This window comes from Ornithorhynchus anatinus, chromosome 7 (assembly GCF_004115215.2).
Source record: "Ornithorhynchus anatinus isolate Pmale09 chromosome 7, mOrnAna1.pri.v4, whole genome shotgun sequence".
NCBI lineage: Eukaryota > Metazoa > Chordata > Mammalia > Monotremata > Ornithorhynchidae > Ornithorhynchus > Ornithorhynchus anatinus.
In genome coordinates, this window is record NC_041734.1 from 28,176,000 (window position 1) to 28,194,965 (window position 18,966).

Below are 18,966 nucleotides of genomic sequence, written 5' to 3' on the forward strand. Positions count from 1 at the left end.
CGCCCTCCCGAGACCATGAAGAGTTGCCTGACCTGGGCATCATGAGAGCTGAGGAGAGAGACAGGAAAATTCTCCCAGGGTCACCAAACTTGGGAGGACTGCTATTCAGGGGGAAAGTGAGGGCCATTGGCTGCCCCCCTCAAATTGGCATCCCCAGGTAGTTCACCTAGACTACCCTTGAACATGCTCCGAATACCATAAAGAAAGCAATATCTGTATCCCAGAATAATTTTACAATTACAAAATGGGCAGTGTACTAGCAGTGACATGTTTTAATGCTTTAAGGAACTTGTAAATGACTTCCCTGAATGTTGTGGGTGCATTTGCAATTTCTCAGTTTTCACAGCACATTTTTGAGTCTTAGATTGAGTAAAGAATCATAGTTATGAGCAATGCTGCAAAGTGGAACTCATGCATGTCGGAAAAATGAATGAAAAATTCATCTGCTTGTGAATAGTGTGCGGGAAAAAATGTCTAAAATAGATAGCCAAGGTTCAAATTGTCCTGGCTCCAGGGTCAACACCTTCAAAAAACCCCTCAATTCTGTTGAATTAGCAGCAATTAATTAGTAGAGGTTTTAGAGCTTTGCTAACGAATGAGTAACTAGCACTACTCAGACCTAGCACTGTTTCTGGGGTGAATTAAAAGGGCAACACATGCTTAAAAAGGACTTGGATACTTATATTCCTGACATTCTTAATGCCTATTTTTAAGCATTGTAGAATAATCAATTGGTGATATATATGGTGTGTTTACTATGTGCAGGACACTGTACTAAGCGCTTGAGAGAATATAGAACAATAGAGGTGGTAGACATGGTCCCTACCCTCAAGGCACATACAGTCTAGTGTACTGTACAAGTGGAAAACATACTTTTTAGAAGTGTTTAACTGTGTAAATATTGTTTCATAGTGAAGAATCCAGAAAGTTCTTACTTAAATATGGACTTCAATGATTAATTAGGAAAGGAATTAGAGGAAAATTACAGGAACTCCTCAGATGGTGCTCTTAATTGGTTCCTTGAAAACCAGATATGAGCACTAAACAATATGCAATTTCTCACAGGAATTGATGGTTATGTGCATTAATGAGTCCCCAAGATCAAAAAAATTGATGAAAACAGTTTTAATATTTTTATAAGTATGATAAAACACAACAGGAGTGGAAGGAAATTGATTTAGTTAGGAATGAAGCGGTAGGTACAGGGGCTCAGAGAAGCAGCATGGCTTAGTGGATAGAGCACAGACCGGGGAGTCAGAAGGACCTGGGTTCTAATCCTGGCTCTGCCAACTTGTCTGCTGTGACGTTGGGCAAGTCACTTTACTTCACTGTGCCCCATTTCCCCCATATGGAAAATGGGGATGAAGACAGTGCGCCCTCTGTGGGACAGACCTATGTCTAACGCAATTGCCTTGTATCTACCCCAGCACATAGTATAAGGCCTGGCACACAGTAAGCACTTAATAAATACCACAATTATTGTTATTATTATTTAAAGAAGATGTGGGCCCCAGAGCAAGCTGGAGACCACTTCCTGTCAGCTGGAATAGCTGGAGCAGGAGGAGCTTGGGCCTGCCTCCCCAACCATACTCAACCCTGGACGCACCCCAATATCCTTCTTGGGACCACATGAGCCCATTACAGGGGCCGACAGCCCTGCAGGTGGATATCTGGCTACCTGGCCACTGAAGCCCATTGCTACCTCCTTTAGGAGGGGGTTAGAACCATATTAGGCCATGTCCACTCCTTGCCCATCATGCAGGTGAAGGGCAGCCTAGCCCAGAGTCCCCGGTCCAAGCAGCTGGGCTCAGAACTGGAAAAAAGCAGCCAAATTGGTTTGGAAACAACTCAAACTGCCCCATGTTGAATCGATCAGTCCTGATCTCTCACCGGTAAACGACTCAAAATAACTGTAATACTAAATGGAAATTAATTATTTACCAACGAGAAAGGATCATGAATTCAAAACTTTCTATGCATTCATGTGTAAATACTTATTTTTTGAAACTGTATCTTTCATGTTACAGTCACCAAAAAAGCAACTTGTACTTTAAAACCCTAGAGGTCTGTCACCATCTAGTACTAAATTGGAAACAAATAGGTGTTGAAATGGGCTTTAATATCTCTATTCAAGTCAATTAAAATGCCAGGTATATTTTGCATATGCTGCAAAACCAGAGCATTATCTCTTTGTGTGAGAGCATAGTAAGAACAAACCCTGCATTAAATTAAATAGTGCTATGATGAAAGAGCATGGAAGAAAGAATGCTTTAATGGGCAATGGATGTCCAACTATCCTCCAGAACAGGAGAGGCAGCCAGGCAAGGTCTTAAAGATAAGAGAAGGTAAGTATAATGGAAGTATGCCAGCGAGCCCAACTGAATTCAGGTGGAGATCTTAAAAGTAATTGAACACCTTCTGACTTACGGGTATTCAGTTGTCATAAGAATCCATGTTTGGGGAGGAACTCTGCAAGCAGAAGAGTTCTACTTGCATTCTGAACTTATTAAGGTGGGGTTCCATTGAGGAGGTGAAAGGGAGAGTGTCTGCCAGTGCTGCACTCAGTCCTACCTCTCCCTTGCCAGGGTGGGGGTGCCTTCAAGGCAGAGGAGAAAGCTGGAGACCCTCGTGGTTAGGTATCTTTAATAATCATCAAGCCAGGTACCACATGTACTGGTTAATCATTTAACCAGTGGTATTTATTGAGCACTTACTCTGTGCAGAGCCTTGTACCAAGCGCATGGGAGGATACAATACAACAGAGTTGATAGACACATTCTCTGCCCACAGCAAGCTTACAGTGAGGGGGAGACAGACATTTACATAAATAAATAACTTAAAGATATGTGCATAAATGCTGTGGAGCTGTGGGTGGGGCAAATACCAATGACCAAAGGTCACAGATCCAAGTTCAGAGACACTGAAGAAGGGAAAGGGAGCCAGGGGAAAGAGCTTTATCGGAGAAGGCCTGTGGGAGGAGATGTGACTTTAATAAGGCTCTGAAGGTGGGCAGAATGGTGGTCTAGTGTATATGGAGGGGGAGGGAGTTCCAGGCTAGAGGCAGAATGTGAGAAAGGGGTCCGCAGTTAGATGGATGAGATCGGGGCACACTGAATGAGCTGGCTCTAGAGGAGCAAAGTGTGTTAAGGCTGTAGTAGGAGATCAGTAAGATAAAATAGGAGGAAGCGAGCAGATTGAGTTAATCTCCGGAATTTAACCGTGAACCAGTCCCTCAAAGTTCTGCTCTGCTGATTTTTCCTGCTCTTCCCATGGCAATCCCTGTCTCCTTTGAGAATCTGCCCGCCTCAAGAGAATCGGTCTTTCAAGCAGCACACCCAATCCACTCTCTCTACTAAGGGAGTCCCCCAACAACCAGGGCATCACCGCTCAATTGGGTCACCACTGACAGCGCTAAAGGATGATGGCCACCCCTTTATGCCACCCCTTTATCAGGAAGCAACAGGCAAAAAGTGAACTATGTGTGTTATGTAGGTCACATAATGTAAAAAATATGGCTTCAGAAACACTCTTGAAAATCTGTCTTTGCAGAAACCTACAGCATCTTGTCGAGCAGTGACATTTGGTAGCTGGACCCAAATTGGAGGGAGGTTGAGCCTCTGAAATGAAGATACCAGGCATAAAAGCATCCAGTGCCATATCTGTACTGGACAAGGGGCAGACTAGCTGAAAACTGCACTGTCGGGTATAAAAACAGATCAGCGGTCCTCCGCTCCCAAACAAAGACCAGAGTGGGTGGGAGCCGAGCCAGATGATATACTCACAGAGGGTCAAGGCAGGGAGCTGCAAGACACTATTCATATCAGTGCCCGTGGTGGGGTAGGGAAAAGCGAGGTACGTGGGAAACAGAAATCAGGATGACGCCAGAGACGCAAAAAGGCCAAGTCTCGTTATGAGAGCGTTAAATGGGGATTTCATACTTTCCACTGAGCTGACTGACATGGATGATGCGTGGGGGGGGGGGGGGGTAGGGTGAGAGGGAAAGGCTGTGAGGGGCTTGGAGTCCCCTCTTTGTCTGGCAAACACCACAGAGAGCCTAGAAGAGTGAATGCTCCATAAATATTCATAGTGGATTAAAACATTCCTCTGTTAAGAGGCTTCACCGTAGAGAACCAGTGTTCCGGGCAGGACCCAGGCCTCCCCTGCCTGAGCTCCTTCGTGGGCTGGGTTCGTGAACCAGAAGTGATGGGAAATTCACTCTCAAGGTGGCTACGGTTCCTGTGAGACATCAGAGACTAGCCCACTTCCATGCCCAGCTGGCTCTGGCTTGAGTCCAGCCTTCCCTAGCCTCAAACCTGGGGTCCTGCAGGCTTCCCAAAGTGCCCTCAGAACCCTTCTTCCAGGGGTCATAATGAAGCACATTCAGTCCAGAAATCTGCTTCCCTTCGTCTATTTGCTACACTGTTCTCCACCGACGGAAACAGTGCTTATTAAGGCACTGTTAAATGAACCCTAAATCGAAATAAGCACATATAGAGGAACACATTTCACACTGATCCTGCTCTCTGTAAGTTGCAAAATGAAACCACTTTCTTTTCCTGTCTCAAACATCACCAGAGGCAGTCAGCAATGGGGATGGCACCTTGGGACAGAGTATTTAGGATCACCATTCCCTTTCTGATAGCAGAACAAATGAGAAAAGGTGGGGGGGAGGGGAGTTAAGGAGGAAAGGGTTGGGGAGAGGAGGAACTTGGATGTTCTAGGCAACTGGGGACTTCAGTCCCAAGAAGTTTCACATCTAGAGATGCCTATCGGGTACTACTTGACTGGCCCTTCAGATGGAGTGGGTCGACTTCCATTCTTCATAGTCTTTGCAAGGGAGAGAGGAGAGTTATTGTCATTTTATAGCATACAAGAGTTGTCATTCATTTTGCATGTGAAACAAAACAGGAGGAATTTACCAACAGACAGATATGTAGAGATGTTACATGTGACTCATCGATGAATTACCTTGGGACTATAACTTCATCTATTGGCTTCCAACATCCAGCCAGGAGACCTGCTGAGAAACCCCCAGGTAGGAGCTCGGTGTTATTTTTCCATCTCCAGCCCAAACAGCTTCTTACTCTGACTACAGGACCCCGTGGCTCTCTACAATATCTCTCCCTTCAGCCTCAAATCACTGTTTTTCTCCCTCAGGACTCCTGGTTATTCCAGCAGGAACAAATTTTGAGTCCTACAGGTTAATTTTGACCCTCAGATAGCCCTCCAGTTGGCACAACAATTCCAGGATATCTAAAAAATTCTGTTTTCTGAAATTCTGCCTGAAACGTCTGTGGATTGGAACAGGAGATAAGTGTGGGTGTGGGGGGGATGTGTGGGGGGGATGTGTGTGTGTGTGTGTGTGTGTGTGTGTGTGTATTTGGGGGTCAAAGGGGTATAGATAGGCAATCGGGATATCCGATGAGGATAGCTCTCCAGGGTTCCGAATGTATTTCCTTTCCCCAACCCCACCCTTCCCACTCCAAGCCAAGATAACCCACCAGCATTTTCACAGGATGCAAATCCAGCCAACAGCTACACTGAAGTTTTACAGCACTGTCTGCCCTTCTCAGGAGAACACAGAAGAAGGGAACTGGGAAATCCCTCTTGGTGTGACAGAGCACGCTGGTTTGATACAAACATTTTGAGGCTGTGATGTGTAAAACAGACTTGGCTCCTCTAATAGGAAACAAAGCCCACATGCAGAAGCCTTAGTTAACGTCTCCTCCAAGTGCACCTTTGTGTCACAGAACCCCGTGTTTTCAAGACCCTGCGGAGGAATTCACGATAAATGGCCAGATTCCTGTTTTGGTCAAATCCTCGATGGTCTTTTCTCCTCCAAAATAGGAGAAACTACGTTCTGCTTCAAAATGTGAACAATATCTCCAGCTTCAGGAAATATTGATCACTGAATGGTTGTGACATTTTTTACACATTTGAGGGCAAGAGATAATTATCTTTAACTTACAAATCTGGAAACTGCAGTCAGTTGTTGCACTAGTAAATGCCAAAAAGTTAATTTTCATTTCCACTACCTTAAATCTATCATACCTGGGGAAGTGAACATTAGATCATACATACAGCCAGCCTAATTCAAAACAGTGAGACTCATCTCACGTAGTCCTACCAGAGGTTTTCTCCGATACAATCTAGAGAAAAGTTTGCGAGATGGTAAAGCTCGATATAGTGATGAACACCTACTCTGCCTATCCCGGTGAGTGGATCGAGGTGAGATAACAGAGAAAAATATTTAAGACATAATTAATTTCACAGAACTGCCATAGGCTTGGTACCATGCAAGCTAATCTGATTATCAATATGCACAGATCTACAGGACTACACTTCTCAAAAAGCAGTGACATAAGGGAGGAACAGTTTTTAGATCGTTCCATTGCCGAGTCCCCCCACATCTGCAAACAAATAGAACATCTTTTTCCTGGTCACAGGTTCAAGTTGGAGCATCTGTCAGGATCTCCCAGCTTACATATATCCAGGTTGGTTTCAGTGTTTTCTGGGTTACGTATAACCGACTTGGTTTCAGTGTTCTGCAGGCAGCATACACCTGCCCCAAAAGCACCCACCACAAGACCCTGAAAATAAGAATAAAAGTCAATACTATGGCTGCTGTTTCTTGTCCTCTCACTGCGGGGAATTTCTCTCAAGAACTGGTTCAGCCTCAAGGCAAGGTGATGTTTGCCCTGCACTGATCTAATGGGAAGCACACTAAGTCTGTGAAACACCTCTGTCCTGCCAAAGCTGCCAAACAGTCCTCTGGCTCTTTGAGATCTAAAAGTGAGCACAGTGCATTCTTCCATGTTTCCTGAAGGCCCAAGTAATAGGAGCGGCTTCCTGGGAGACAGAGAGGCTTCCTTCAAAGAGATATGGCCTTGGAGTCAGCGCTTTGGAGGCATCCAAGTCCCCTGGATCGATGCTTTTTTATTTTCCCCTAGAAATAAATCTGGACACAGGGCTGGCTCTGCGATTGTCCAGCCAACCAGGCATAACAGATTTATCAGGAAGGAAGAATGGAGGCTGACTCAAAAGGCCCCAGCAGTGGCGAAATGGAAGGCTGGTCCCGAAACCAGAGGAAAAGGAGTGCCTTCTGAGTGGGTGGAGAAAAACCCTGCACTTCTGCGCACCCATGCACAAATCCAATAGTAAAAACTGGGTGGAAAACTGAGAGTCAGGGAGAACGTAGATGAAAGATGATTAAATATTATTCCTACAGGGACAAAAGAGAATAAGCCCATTAATAAAGAACTACTGAACCACTCTATGAAAGAAATGCAAAAACCCTGAAGAACAGTATAAAGATCATGAGGGAGTTTAAAAAAAAATGTGAGATGGGTACATGGGAGACCATTCTCAAACTTAAAATATAGAAAATATTTTCCATGAAAAGTGTTTTCCCAGGAAAGCCATTTATGGAGTTTTCAACAGAATGTTAAAATCCCATAGCCGGGATTACATGCTTACTAAATTGCAATGTAACAAACAAATCAGGGTGCTGAAATGTGAATTCTTTCTAACACACAAATGCAATGAGAAAATATATATTTCCTTGTCTACCCCTCTCCATTCTCCAAAAATCAAATAAAAAGGCAACAGAGCTATATTTTATCCCGCAAAGCCATTGAACCTCATTATTCAATCTTTGCATAACTAGAATATTTTTGGCTAAATCTGCAGCTGTACTCATCAGCATTAACTCATCTAGAAGACGGCAATTTTAAAACAATAAAATGAGACATTTTCTAGAATGATCTTCTCTCCATAAAGAGTTTAAGTATTAATAGAAAAAGAGTTTTGAAGCTGGTTACCTAGGACAATTAAATATGAACATATCTCTAAAATATCTGCTTACATTTAAATGGTGGGCATGGTACTTATATTTTTTTTTTCATTCACCCAATGTAAAACCCTCACTTTTCCCTCAAAATGCAATAGAGCTACTAAAGGTTGTGAAATGTCAGGATCTGGACACCTTCACTATGGGGAAAAGCTTACCTATTAATTGTAAATAAGGCACAGAGCTAAATTAAGCGCGGAGTTACTGAGAACCAGGAAATACTGGTTGAATTTATTCATCACACATCTTAAGCTCTGTAGGCAGTTTAAGCTACTTCCCTTCCACACTAACAGGGTAGGCATGAACACATATTTAGGAAAGCATAGAAATCTGCAGGTAAATTCGATAATTGTTCTCTTGGGCGATATGAGATTTATATTTGAAATGTGAATGTCCCTGGCATGCCCTGAAATTCTCGGGGGAGGAAAGCAAAGCAATTATGGACCAGTCCTTCAATGAAACCGGGATATTGTCACCGCTATAACTTGGGGGTGGGGTGAGAGTAGGTGGGGGTGGAGGGGAGGGAACGGGGGCTGGAAAATTGGGGGGGGGGGGAGAAATAATAATAATGGAAATCTTCCTTGGAAAACGGAAGGACCGACGGGAACGCCTTTATAGTCACCGAGATCTCAAAGACAACACCCGCTAGCCCCGAGGAGCGGAATATTCGGCAAAAATCAATATTTCTATTCTATTCACATAAACCAGTAAATAAGGTGCATTCCTTCTGCTGCTTAGGAAATTAGCATTTCAAAAATATGCCACTTTCCCCTGAACTCCAAGCGTGTCTAATAATGCGAGAAGCAGATTGTCTTCCCTCGTTTCCTTAATTTGTTTCATCTAAAAGCAATTCACTCAACATCTTGTCGCCCTCTGGCAGCTTAGTTTACTTATCCGCACTTAATTTCTCATTTGGACCAAAACAAACTCCTCCGAACTGCTCCTGACGGCTCACCGGGAGCGCCAAAAGCTCAGTGCGTCTTTACCCCAGAACACCCACCCGTGCCCCCCACCCACTCACCCACACATACATACTCTCGTAGACACACACACACACACACACACACACACACACACACACACGAACATACTCTCTCCTCCGGAAACACACACGACCCACCGAAACTTGCTCTGACACAGTTCTCCTGCAACTCTCCGGGCTGATTGCCTTTCCCCGTAACCTCCATCCCTTCCCAGCCGTGAGAAGAGCTGGTCCAGGACCATCGGAACCCCGAGGTGACCTCCCTCTGAGGGGCATTTACAGGGGCAGTGGGGGGAGGGGGGAATTCCCTCTACGGCTGGGGCTCTGGGCCTCGCTGGTCTCGGGAACACTGGGTTGGGATAAGGGGGTGGGGAAGAGGGGTTTCCCCCAGCCCACACTGCCTTTGTGCGTCCCGCATTCCCAGCCTACGGGGCAAGACCGAGCCACAAGCCTGGACGGATCTCGACCTCCGGACGGCTCCTCACCGAGGCCGGTGACCAGTGGCAGAGGGCAGAGCCGGGAGAGGAGGGGGCGGTGGGGGAGACGGACAGGGATGCTCTGGACAGCTGCACGGCTGATCTGAATGACATTCCTACGGAAATTCTGAAATGGGCTTTCAGGACTAGCCAGCTCAGTCCCGGAGCGGCTCAGCTGAGACCAAATCTCTGCGGACTCGGGGTCCGTCTCCAGGGCGTGGGGCAAACCGGACAGACCCTCGTGGGTTTCCTCAGAGAAATTCCCATCAGCTCAGCCCCCATTCCCGTCTCCACCGCCCCTGGCTGGGATCCCCCGGGCACGATCAGCCCTTTGAGGGGCCGGGGAGGGGAGAGGAGCGGGAAGATGAAAACGCCACCCTGAGAGGACTCTGGGGACCCTAAGGGACCCTCCGGAGGGGTCGAGGGGACAGGAGTAATTTCTAGGAGATAGAGGTGCAAATGCAAACCCACGCAGAGAGGAGCCTGAGGTCCCTTTTACAGCCCCGAGGGAGCATAACTTTGCGCGTAGCAGGGGAATGCGGGGGTCAGGGTTAAAAGTAGACTGGGAGATGACAGGAAGGGGAGCGGAGGAGGAGGAGGCAGTTATGTTTTATAGATAAGGTCATAAGGACACAGCCCGCTCGCCTGCCGGGCTGCTGTGGCATAATTTAAGGCAGCGTCTCGGTGCCACCTCCCACGGCCCGGCCAGCCGCCCGGAGGGGGCCCGTGGGACGCTGTGGGCCCTGGTGTCAGCTCTCCGACCGCTCCGGCCTCCGTTTCCCCGCCGGCGGACCCGGACTCTACCCTGCGCTCGGACTCCAATCGGCCAACGCCGGCCCCTTTCCCATCCCGCTCTGGGGAAACGACCAAGCGTCGGAAAGTTTCCAGCTCGCTCCAGCGGCCGGTCCTGGCTCGGATCCTGGTCCGGATCCTGGTCTCGAGCCTGCCCTGGCCCCGGGTCCTGGGCCTGGGTCCCGGGCCTGGTCCTGCCCCTGCCCTGCGGCCACCCCGGGCCTGGCCCCGGACGCTGCCTCGCTCTCCCTCTCGGAACCGGGCTTGACCAACGGTTCCCGGAGGGAGAAGAGCGGCGCTGGGAGGCTGAGGGCCACCGCCACCCGAGGGCCACCGCCACCCGAGGGCCACCGCCAGGCTCGTCGCGGGGTGGGGGGCGGGGAGTGGGGGGGATGCTCTACTGGGGAATGGTGAAGGTGCCACCCGGAGGGGTCCACAAGGGTCCCTCCGGCCGGGACCCGAGGGCGTCGGGACCGGCCACCTGCCGCTCCGCTGGGGCCCGGGGCCGAGCGGGCAGTGCCCAGTCCCGGCCCCTCGCCCCCGACCCCCCAAACCCATCCGCCGGGACCCGAGTCCTCGTGCCTTCGGAGGGCGTCCGAAACGGGCGGTGCCCGTTGGCCCCGGGCGGGGTGGGGAAGTGGGGGGCGACGCGTCTCCCGCAGCAGCACCGACCCAGCCTCCGGGACTCCTGGTCCCCACCCGGAGGGGGGCTGCGCGGAGGGGAGGGAGGCCCGCGGCGGGGCTCTACCCACCGATCCCTCTCACTGCGGGAAGCCCACCCCGTCCCGACCAACCCCCGGCGCCGGGCGCGGGAGCAGAAAGACGGCGAGAGACCCAGCCGGGGGAAGACCCAGATGGGGAGAGACCCAAGCCGGGGAGAGACCCAGCCGGGGGGAGACCCAAGCCGCGGGGAGACCCAGATGGGGAGAGACCCCAGCCGGGGGGAGACCCAAGCCGGGGAAGGGGTCGCTGACTCACCTGCCTGTCCGGCGCTGGGCTGGGGGGTCCCGGCGGCCAGCAGGAGGCTCAGCCAGACCCACAGCCCGCAAGGCAGCAGCTCCATGGTTCACGCGTGGGACGTCTGGGCTGCCGGTTACATGTCCAGATGGCATATCCCCTGGGGTGGCACCGGGGCGCTTCGGAGGGGCGAGGCCGGGGGGTCGGTGCGGGTTGGCTGAGGGGGCCAGCCGGGGTCCTCCCTCCCGCCCGGGCTCCCGGGCTCCCGGGCTCCCGGGCTCCCGGGCTCCCGCTCCCCCTCCGCTCTCCGCCGCCGGGAAATGGGGGAAAAGTTTCTTCCCCCGAGGGGCAGCGTTTGCTGCTGAAATTCCTCTTGGAGTTGCGCGGCCGCCGGTCCGCCTCCCTCCCTCTCTCCGTCCCTCCCTCCCTCCCTCCCTCCCGGGGCAGTTTGCTTCGGGGGCGGCGCTGGGCGAAGCTCGGAGTCCTCAGAGCCCCCCGCGGAGCCCCCCGCGAAGCCCCCCGCGGAGCCGGAGCCGCTGTGCCCCGGAGGCAGAGCCGGAGCGCGGTGTGCGCCCGCGGAGCCCGGCGGAGGAGCAGGAGCAGGAGCAGGAGCAGGAGCAGGAGCAGGAGCAGGAGCAGGAGCAGGAGCAGGAGCTGGAGCAGGAGCTGGAGCAGGAGCAGGAGCCCGGCTCGGCCCCCCGGCCCGGCCCCCCCGCCCCTCCGGCCCGCTGGCCACGCCCCCGCTCTCCAGCCTGGAAGACGATTGGCCCACACCCTCCCCCAAATCCCGGGCCCGGAGCCCCAGGACACCTGTCGGGGAGGGAGGGGAGGGGAGGGGAGGGGCCCGAGGGGCCCGAAGGGGAGGGGACTCCGTCCGGGCTGCGGCGGGGGGCTGGAGGCTGCGGGAGGGGGGCTGGAGGCTGCGGGAGAGAGGCTGGGGCGGGGGGCTAGGGGCTGGAGACGGGGGGCTGGAGGCTGGAGGCTGGGGCTGAGAGCGAGAGGCTGGGGACAGGGACTGGAGGCTGGGGCTGAGAGCGAGAGGCTGGGGACAGGGACTGGAGGCTGGGACTGGAGACGGGAGGCTGGAGCTAGGAGCGAGAGGCTGAGGACTGGGACTGGAGGCTGGGGCTGGAGACGGGAGGCTGGGGCTGGGAGCGAGAGGCTGGGGACTGGGACTGGAGGCTGGGGCTGGGGGCGGGGGCTGGGAACTTGAGGCTGGGGACTGGGAGTGGAGACGGAAGGCTGGGGCTGGGGGTGAGAAGCTAGGGATTGGGACTGGAGGCTGGGGCTGGGGGCCGGGGTTGGGGACGGGAGGCTGGGTCTGGGAGCGAGAAGCTAAAGATTGGGACTGGAGGCTGAGGCTGGGTGCGGGGCCTGGGAACTTGAGGCTGGGGACTGGGACTGGAGGCTGGGGCTGGGAGCGAGAGGCTGGGGACTGGGACTGGAGGCTGGGGCTGGGAGCGAGAGGCTGGGGACTGGGACTGGAGGCTGGGGCTGGGAGCGAGAGGCTGGGGACTGGGACTGGAGGCTGGGGCTGGGAGCGAGAGGCTGGGGACTGGGACTGGAGGCTGGAGCTGGAGACAGGGGACTGGGAACGGGAGGCGGGGGTTGGGAGCGAGAGACTGGGGACTGGGACTGGAGGCTGGGGCTGGGGACGGGAGGCTGGCGCTGGGAGCGAGAAGCTAGAAATTGGGACTGGAGGCTGGGGGTGGGGGCTGGGAATTTGAGGCTGGGGACTGGGACTGGAGGCTGGGGGCGGGAGGCTGGGGACTGGGGAAGGAGCACGGCTCATTGGAAGGAGCATTGTCTTCGAAATCAGAGGTCATGGATTCTAATCCCGCCTCTGCCTCTTGTCAGCTGTGTGACTTTGGGCAAGTTGCTTTACTTCTCTGTGCCTCAGTTCCCTCATCCGTGAAATGGGGATTAAGCCTGTGAGCCCCACGTGGGACAACCTGATTAACTTGCGTCTACCCAGCGCTTATAACAGTACTTGGCACATTGCCTGACTACTTGTTTTGTTGCCTGACTACTTGTTTTGTTTTGATGTCTGTCTCCCCCTTATAGACTGTGAGCCCATGGTTGAGCAGGGATTGTCTCTGTTGCCGAATTGTATATTCCAAGTGCTTAGTACAGTGCTCTGCACACAGTAAGCGCTCAATAAATATGAATGAATGAATGAATGAATGAATGAATGAATGAATGAATGAGGCAGGTGGCTTGGGGGCCGGGGGCTATGGGTGGGGGCTGGGGGCTGGAGGCTGGGACTGGAGGCTGGGGGAGGGAGGCTGGGGCTGGAGGCTGGCGCTGGTGACTGGGCCTGGGGGCTAGGGGCTGGTGGCTGAGGGTGGGGGCTGGTGACTGGGGGTGGGGGTTGGTGACTGAGGGTGGGGGCTGGGGGCGGGGACTGGGCTAGCGGTTGATGGGCCGGTACTCCGAGCGCACTTCGGCCACGGGACAGTCCCCCCTCCCGGGGCGGGCAGTGCTGAGGGCTGCCCCGGGACAGCCAGGCGGCGTGGAGAGGGGTAGGGGTCGGGGGTGGCGACTCCTTCCTTGGGTCAGCTCGCCGGACCAGAGGGGACGGAACCCCAGCCTCCTGGAGAGATCCGAGGACAGACCCCCTGGACCAGGTGGTCAGCGGGTCTCCTGGGGGGCAGGGTGAGCGGGGCATCTCCCCTTCACCCCCCCCCACCTGCTCGGGAAGGGGAACCACACCGCCCGGACCCATGCCGTCCCCCGAGGAGAGGGGGCACGAAGGGCGCTATTCACGGGGAAACCTCGGAGGCGGAGCGCTGCCCAACGGCGCTGGGCATGGACTGGGCACGGGCTGGGGGAAGCGCTGGGCACAGGCTCGGGGAGCGCTGGACACGGGCTGGGGGAAGCCCTGGGCACCGGCTGGGGGAAGCCCCAGCCGGGAGCAACAGGCGTTCCCAGCATCGGAGGGCCCTCGGAGCTCCCCCTGAAATCCCGGCAGGAGCCAAGGCGCGCCTGGAGGGTAGCTGGGCTGTGCCCTCGGTCCCCAGGTTCCTGGAGCAAATCTGCAGGGGGCAGCGGGCGAGGAGCCCGGGTTGGACCATCCCCGACCTCGGCACCTCTCGGGCCTCTGTGCCCGAGGACTCCCCGGGCACCGACCCGGCTGACTGCCTTTCCCCGTCCCTCCATCCCTTCCCAGCCGTGGCAAGAGCTCGTCCAGAACCATCGGAACCCCGAAGTGACCTTCCCCTGGGAGGCATTTACAAGGGAGTGGGGGGGATTCCCTCTACGGCTGGGGCTCTGGGCCTCGCTGGTCTCGGGAACACTGGGCTGAGATGAGGGGGTGGGGAAAGGGGGTTTCCTCCAGCCCAGCCTGCCTTTGTGCGTCCCGCATTCCCAGCCCACGGGCCAAGACCGAACCACAAGCCTGGACGGATCCCGACCCCCGGATGGACCCTCACCGAGGCCGGTGACCAGTGGCAGAGGGCAGAGCCGGGAGAGGAGGAGGCGGTGGGGGAGACGGACAGGGATGCTCTGGACAGCTGCACGGCTGATCTGGATGACATTCCTACGGAAATTCTGAAAAGGGCTTTCAGAACTAGCCAGCTCAGTCCCGGAGCGGCTCAGCTGAGACCAAATCTCTGCCGACTCGGAATCGGTCTCCAGGGCGGGGACTGAGCCGGACAGACTCCCGTGGGATTCCTCAGAGATATTCCTATCAGTTCAGTCCCAGCTCCGTCTCTGCCCCTGGATGGGATCCCCAGGCACAATCAGTCCATTGAGCGAGAGAGGAGGGAAGCGTTTAGACTGTGAGCCCGTTATTGGGCGGGGAATGTCTCTATCGGTTGCCGAATTGTACATTCCAAGCGCTTAGTACAGTGCTCTGAACATAGGAAGCCCTCAATAAATATTATTGAATGAATGAATGAATGAATGAAGCCTCCTTGGAGTGTCTTTCGAGGGAAGCATTAGAGAGCTCGGCCCACTTAAGACTTTAATTCTTGGAGGGCAGATCCGGGAGAGGGTGGCAGCTAACTCTTACAATGAAGAGGGGACCGGGAGCATATACAAAGAACCAAGAGTTCCCCAGATGAATGGGTTCAACAAACAAAATAATTCTTTCTCTTCTGTCCAACCACCACCTCCAAACCTCTATTCTAATGTAACTCTCCTATGATGCCCCCTTTGTCTATTCTGTGACCTGCTCCTCTTTTAGTGCTTCTTCAAGCCTGGAGCCAATGACCAGGTGAGCAGAATCAGCAGACAGGGGCACCCCCTCCTAGGGGGCATGGGGCCATATGGGCAGTGCCTTCTTTTTGTATGGATCAGACAGCCGTTAGCTGGTCAGATCAATAGCAAATGGGTCACCTTCACGTTCATTTCGCTCTAGGGTCTTGACTTGACTCTCCCCACGAAGATCTGGGCCCAGGCAGAGGAGCTGTTAACTCTTGTCAGATTGCCTTGTTTCTCTTCTCTTTCTCTGCTTTCCTTTTCCTCTCTCTCTGTCTCTGCTCTTTTGGAAGCCCTGGCAAAACTTTACCTCAGTGCTCATAAACGAAAAGTGACAAAACACCAATTGAGCTAATATTCTGTGGGCCGAGCTCTCTAATACTGTCCCCAGGGACAGATGGAATGAATAAAGCACCCAATCCCTAATAATGAGAAGCAGTGTGGTCTAATGGAAAGAGCATGGGACAGGGCAGTAGGAGACCTGGATTCTAATTCCAGTATCTCTATTTACCTGTTTCACGACCTTGGAGAAGTCACTTAATTTCTGTCTCTCAGCTTCCTCACCTGAAAAACGGGGATGATCTGTCTGTCCTGCCTCACTTCCTCTTAGGCTGACCTAAGTGGGTCAGGGATAATGTCTGATCCAATTGTCCTGTATCTATCTCAGAGCCATAATTATTATAGCATATATCAATCAATCACATATATACATATATATACTCCATTTATATACCTAGGTAGATACATAGACAATATTCATTGAGCACTTACTATATGCAGATCATCTTACTGAAAATTTGGGAATGTACAATATAACACATTTGGGAGACATGTTCCTGGTCCACAGGGAGTATACAGTCTAGAGGGAGATGTAGTCTCATATGTTCTTAGATATGCATTTAGTATATAATGCTTTTATGGGCATATTCAATTATTCATTCAATTATTTAATCCTGATACTTTAATACTGTTAATCATGTCATTTTTCTTCCTATTGTCCTTACTGTATGCAAATAGTTTTTGTCTGTGCATCCACCCAACTGGTTTGCAACCTCCTGGTTGGCAGTAATCATCCATCTCCCTTCAGTTACACTTTCCCAAGATCTTAGAACAGTGCTTCCCATTCAGTGGGTGTTTAATAAATACATTTGAAGATGATGATGATAAAGGAGATGGTGCACTGACATAAATTGGTCGCCAAATAATACTTTAAGAGAGTATGAGAGAATATACCAATAAACACAAGTGGATGAGAGCCTACCAATGTAAGAACTGCCAAACTGGGTCAGTCCATTTTTCTTTCTCCAACAGTGGAAATAGGAGAATCATTCAACCTCCATAACATTTACCATCTACATTTTCTATTTTTTTTTCTTAGTAACATGGTATAGACTGCTCATTGATTAATCTAGCCAAGTTACTTTTAATCCTAAGGATATTTTCTGCCTGCAAAGTTTCCTGAGGGAAAGGATTCCATATGCCCAGCATTTCAGCCAGCCTTTCAGGTTGCCACCACTAACTGGGTCAAAGATTTAAAAGAACAATCAGCAGTGACTTTTAGGTATCTGCCCTGAATCATGGCTGATAGCACGGATTCCATCATCATAAAGTGATAATTCAGGGCGTTCTGCGGTAGGTGCACCACCTGGAACTTTCCCCCAATAATGTCCTTTTTCGGTCCATTCACTCAGGCGTCTGAGGTCTAATGTGAGCCCTACTATTGGTTCAGTGGAAAGAGCACTGCTTTGGGAATCAGAAGACTGAGTTCTATTTTTAGTTCTTCCCGAAGTTGGCTAACTTGGTTAAAAACTGAATAAGCACTTCAAAATGTACTCCCCCTTCGCCATCTACTCGCTGTGGCACTCTGGGTTCCATCAGAAACATGAGTAGCAGAGATAGAATATTAGCAGTAGTGCACAAGCCACCATCATTATAATCAATTCCCTGTGCAGAGATTCTCAGTCCTAAAGTCTCAGAACTGAGGTTCATCTGTGATCACTGATGGGACTCTTCATCTATCCATGTATCCAGGAATTCTACCTAGTTATTCCCTTCTGCAGAGTTCATTGCTCTATAATCCTCAGAATCATTTCTGAAATGCTCTTTATAGAAAGGAGTTACAAACTCTGTGATACAGTGGTCATTTCTAGGATAGGTTTCACACTCTCACTGGTAATTCTGCTGCTTCTCCTCTGAGCTCCTTCAGCACTCTTGGGTGAATATAATCAGATCTTGGTGATTTGTTTACACCTATTTTATTATTTGGGTCTAAAGCACCCCTGGAGATCATATCAATTTAATAAGTTTCTCTGATCTGCCTTCTTCAAAAGAAGACAGTGCAGGAAGCAGAATGGCCTAGTGAGAGTCAGAAGAGAGTCAGATGACCTAAATTCTAATCCCAGCTTTACTACTTGTCTGCTCTGTTTCCCTGTGACTCAGTTACCTCACCTATAAAATGAGGATTAAGATTGAGAGCTTCATGTGGGACATGGACTGTGTCCAATCTGATTATCTTGCGTCTTCCCTAGCTCTTGGTACAATGCCTAGCATATAGTAAGTGCTTAGCAAATACCATTTTAAAAAAGTAAATCAAAAGATGAATCTAATGGCATAAATCCTTTAGTACAGAAGTGGGGTTAGGTTGCTGATTCACTAAAATGTTAGGGAAGAATAATTCTTAATAATAATAATAATAATAATAATAATCATGCCATTTGTTAAACACTTACTATGTGCAAAGCACTGTTCTAAGCACTAAGGGGATGCAAGGTGATCAGTTGTCCCACGTGGGGCTCACAGTCTTGATCCCCATTTTACAGATGAGGTAACTGAGGCTCAGAGAAGTTAAGTGACTTGCCCGAAGTCACACAGCTGACAAGTGATGGAGCAGGGATTAGAACCCATGACCTCTGACTCCCAAGCCTGGGCTCTTTCCAGTCTTTCTCTTTCCACTTTCCATGCTGTTTCATGGAATACCTCCTGGAGGAGGTAGGCTTTTAGAAGGCTTCTAAAGCAGGGATAAACCTGGTTTGCAAAACCAAGAGGGTAGGATATTCCAGGCAGAGAAATAGACATGAACACTGAGTCAAGGGCAGGAGAGTCAAGAGTGAGGGATGATAAGGAATAGTCTTTCTTTGTCTACTAGGGATGATTTTGTTGAGTGTAGGGAGGAGCTGGAAAACAGTGCCTTTTAGCTAAAATGTAGGTCAGCGCTCTTTGTTGCTCTTATTACAATTTATTTGGTCTACTTGATAGTGTTGTCCTTCTTTTTGGGTCTGCTGCCATTCCCTCTGACTCCACTTTCTTTCAGACTGTGGGGGAAGGGGGCCCCTTGTGGGCTAAGGGCCCCAGAGCTAAATTATTTCCTTCTATCTTTCCTCACTACCTTGTACAATGCTTGGCTCACAGTAAGCAACTACAATAGCAAATATAATGAATGATACAAATAATGTCTGCTTGGAGCACGTCACTCAGATAATTGCCTTGTTCCACATTAGACTTGATGATGATGATTATGGTAGTTGTTAAGCGCTTACTATGTGCCAAGGACTGTTCTAAGTGCTGGGGTAGGTACAGGTTAATCAGGTTGGACACAGTCCTGTCCCTCATGGGCTCACACTCTGACTCCCCATTTTACAGATGAGGGAATTGAGGACCAAAGAAGGTAAATGACCTGCACAAGGTCACACAGCAGACTTGAGCTGCGTAGG

The 18,966-nt window shown here is 51.2% G+C and overlaps 1 protein-coding gene across 5 annotated transcripts in view; it reads right to left on the reverse strand.

The window, feature by feature from the left end:
• The window catches only part of ERBB4 (erb-b2 receptor tyrosine kinase 4), a 1,160,668-nt gene extending 1,149,342 nt beyond the window's left edge, over positions 1–11,326 (reverse strand). For 3 of the 5 annotated variants that reach the window (XM_029069454.2, XM_029069452.2, XM_029069456.2), the window contains exon 1: positions 11,078–11,325. In XM_029069454.2, the coding sequence (XP_028925287.1) occupies positions 11,078–11,162 (85 nt within the window). In that variant the 5' untranslated portion in view covers positions 11,163–11,325. Of the gene's footprint in view, positions 1–11,077 lie in introns of all 5 variants that reach the window. The other 2 variants (XM_029069455.2, XM_029069453.2) reach the window with 1 other exon arrangement.
• Positions 11,327–18,966: the final 7,640 nt, after the last annotated feature.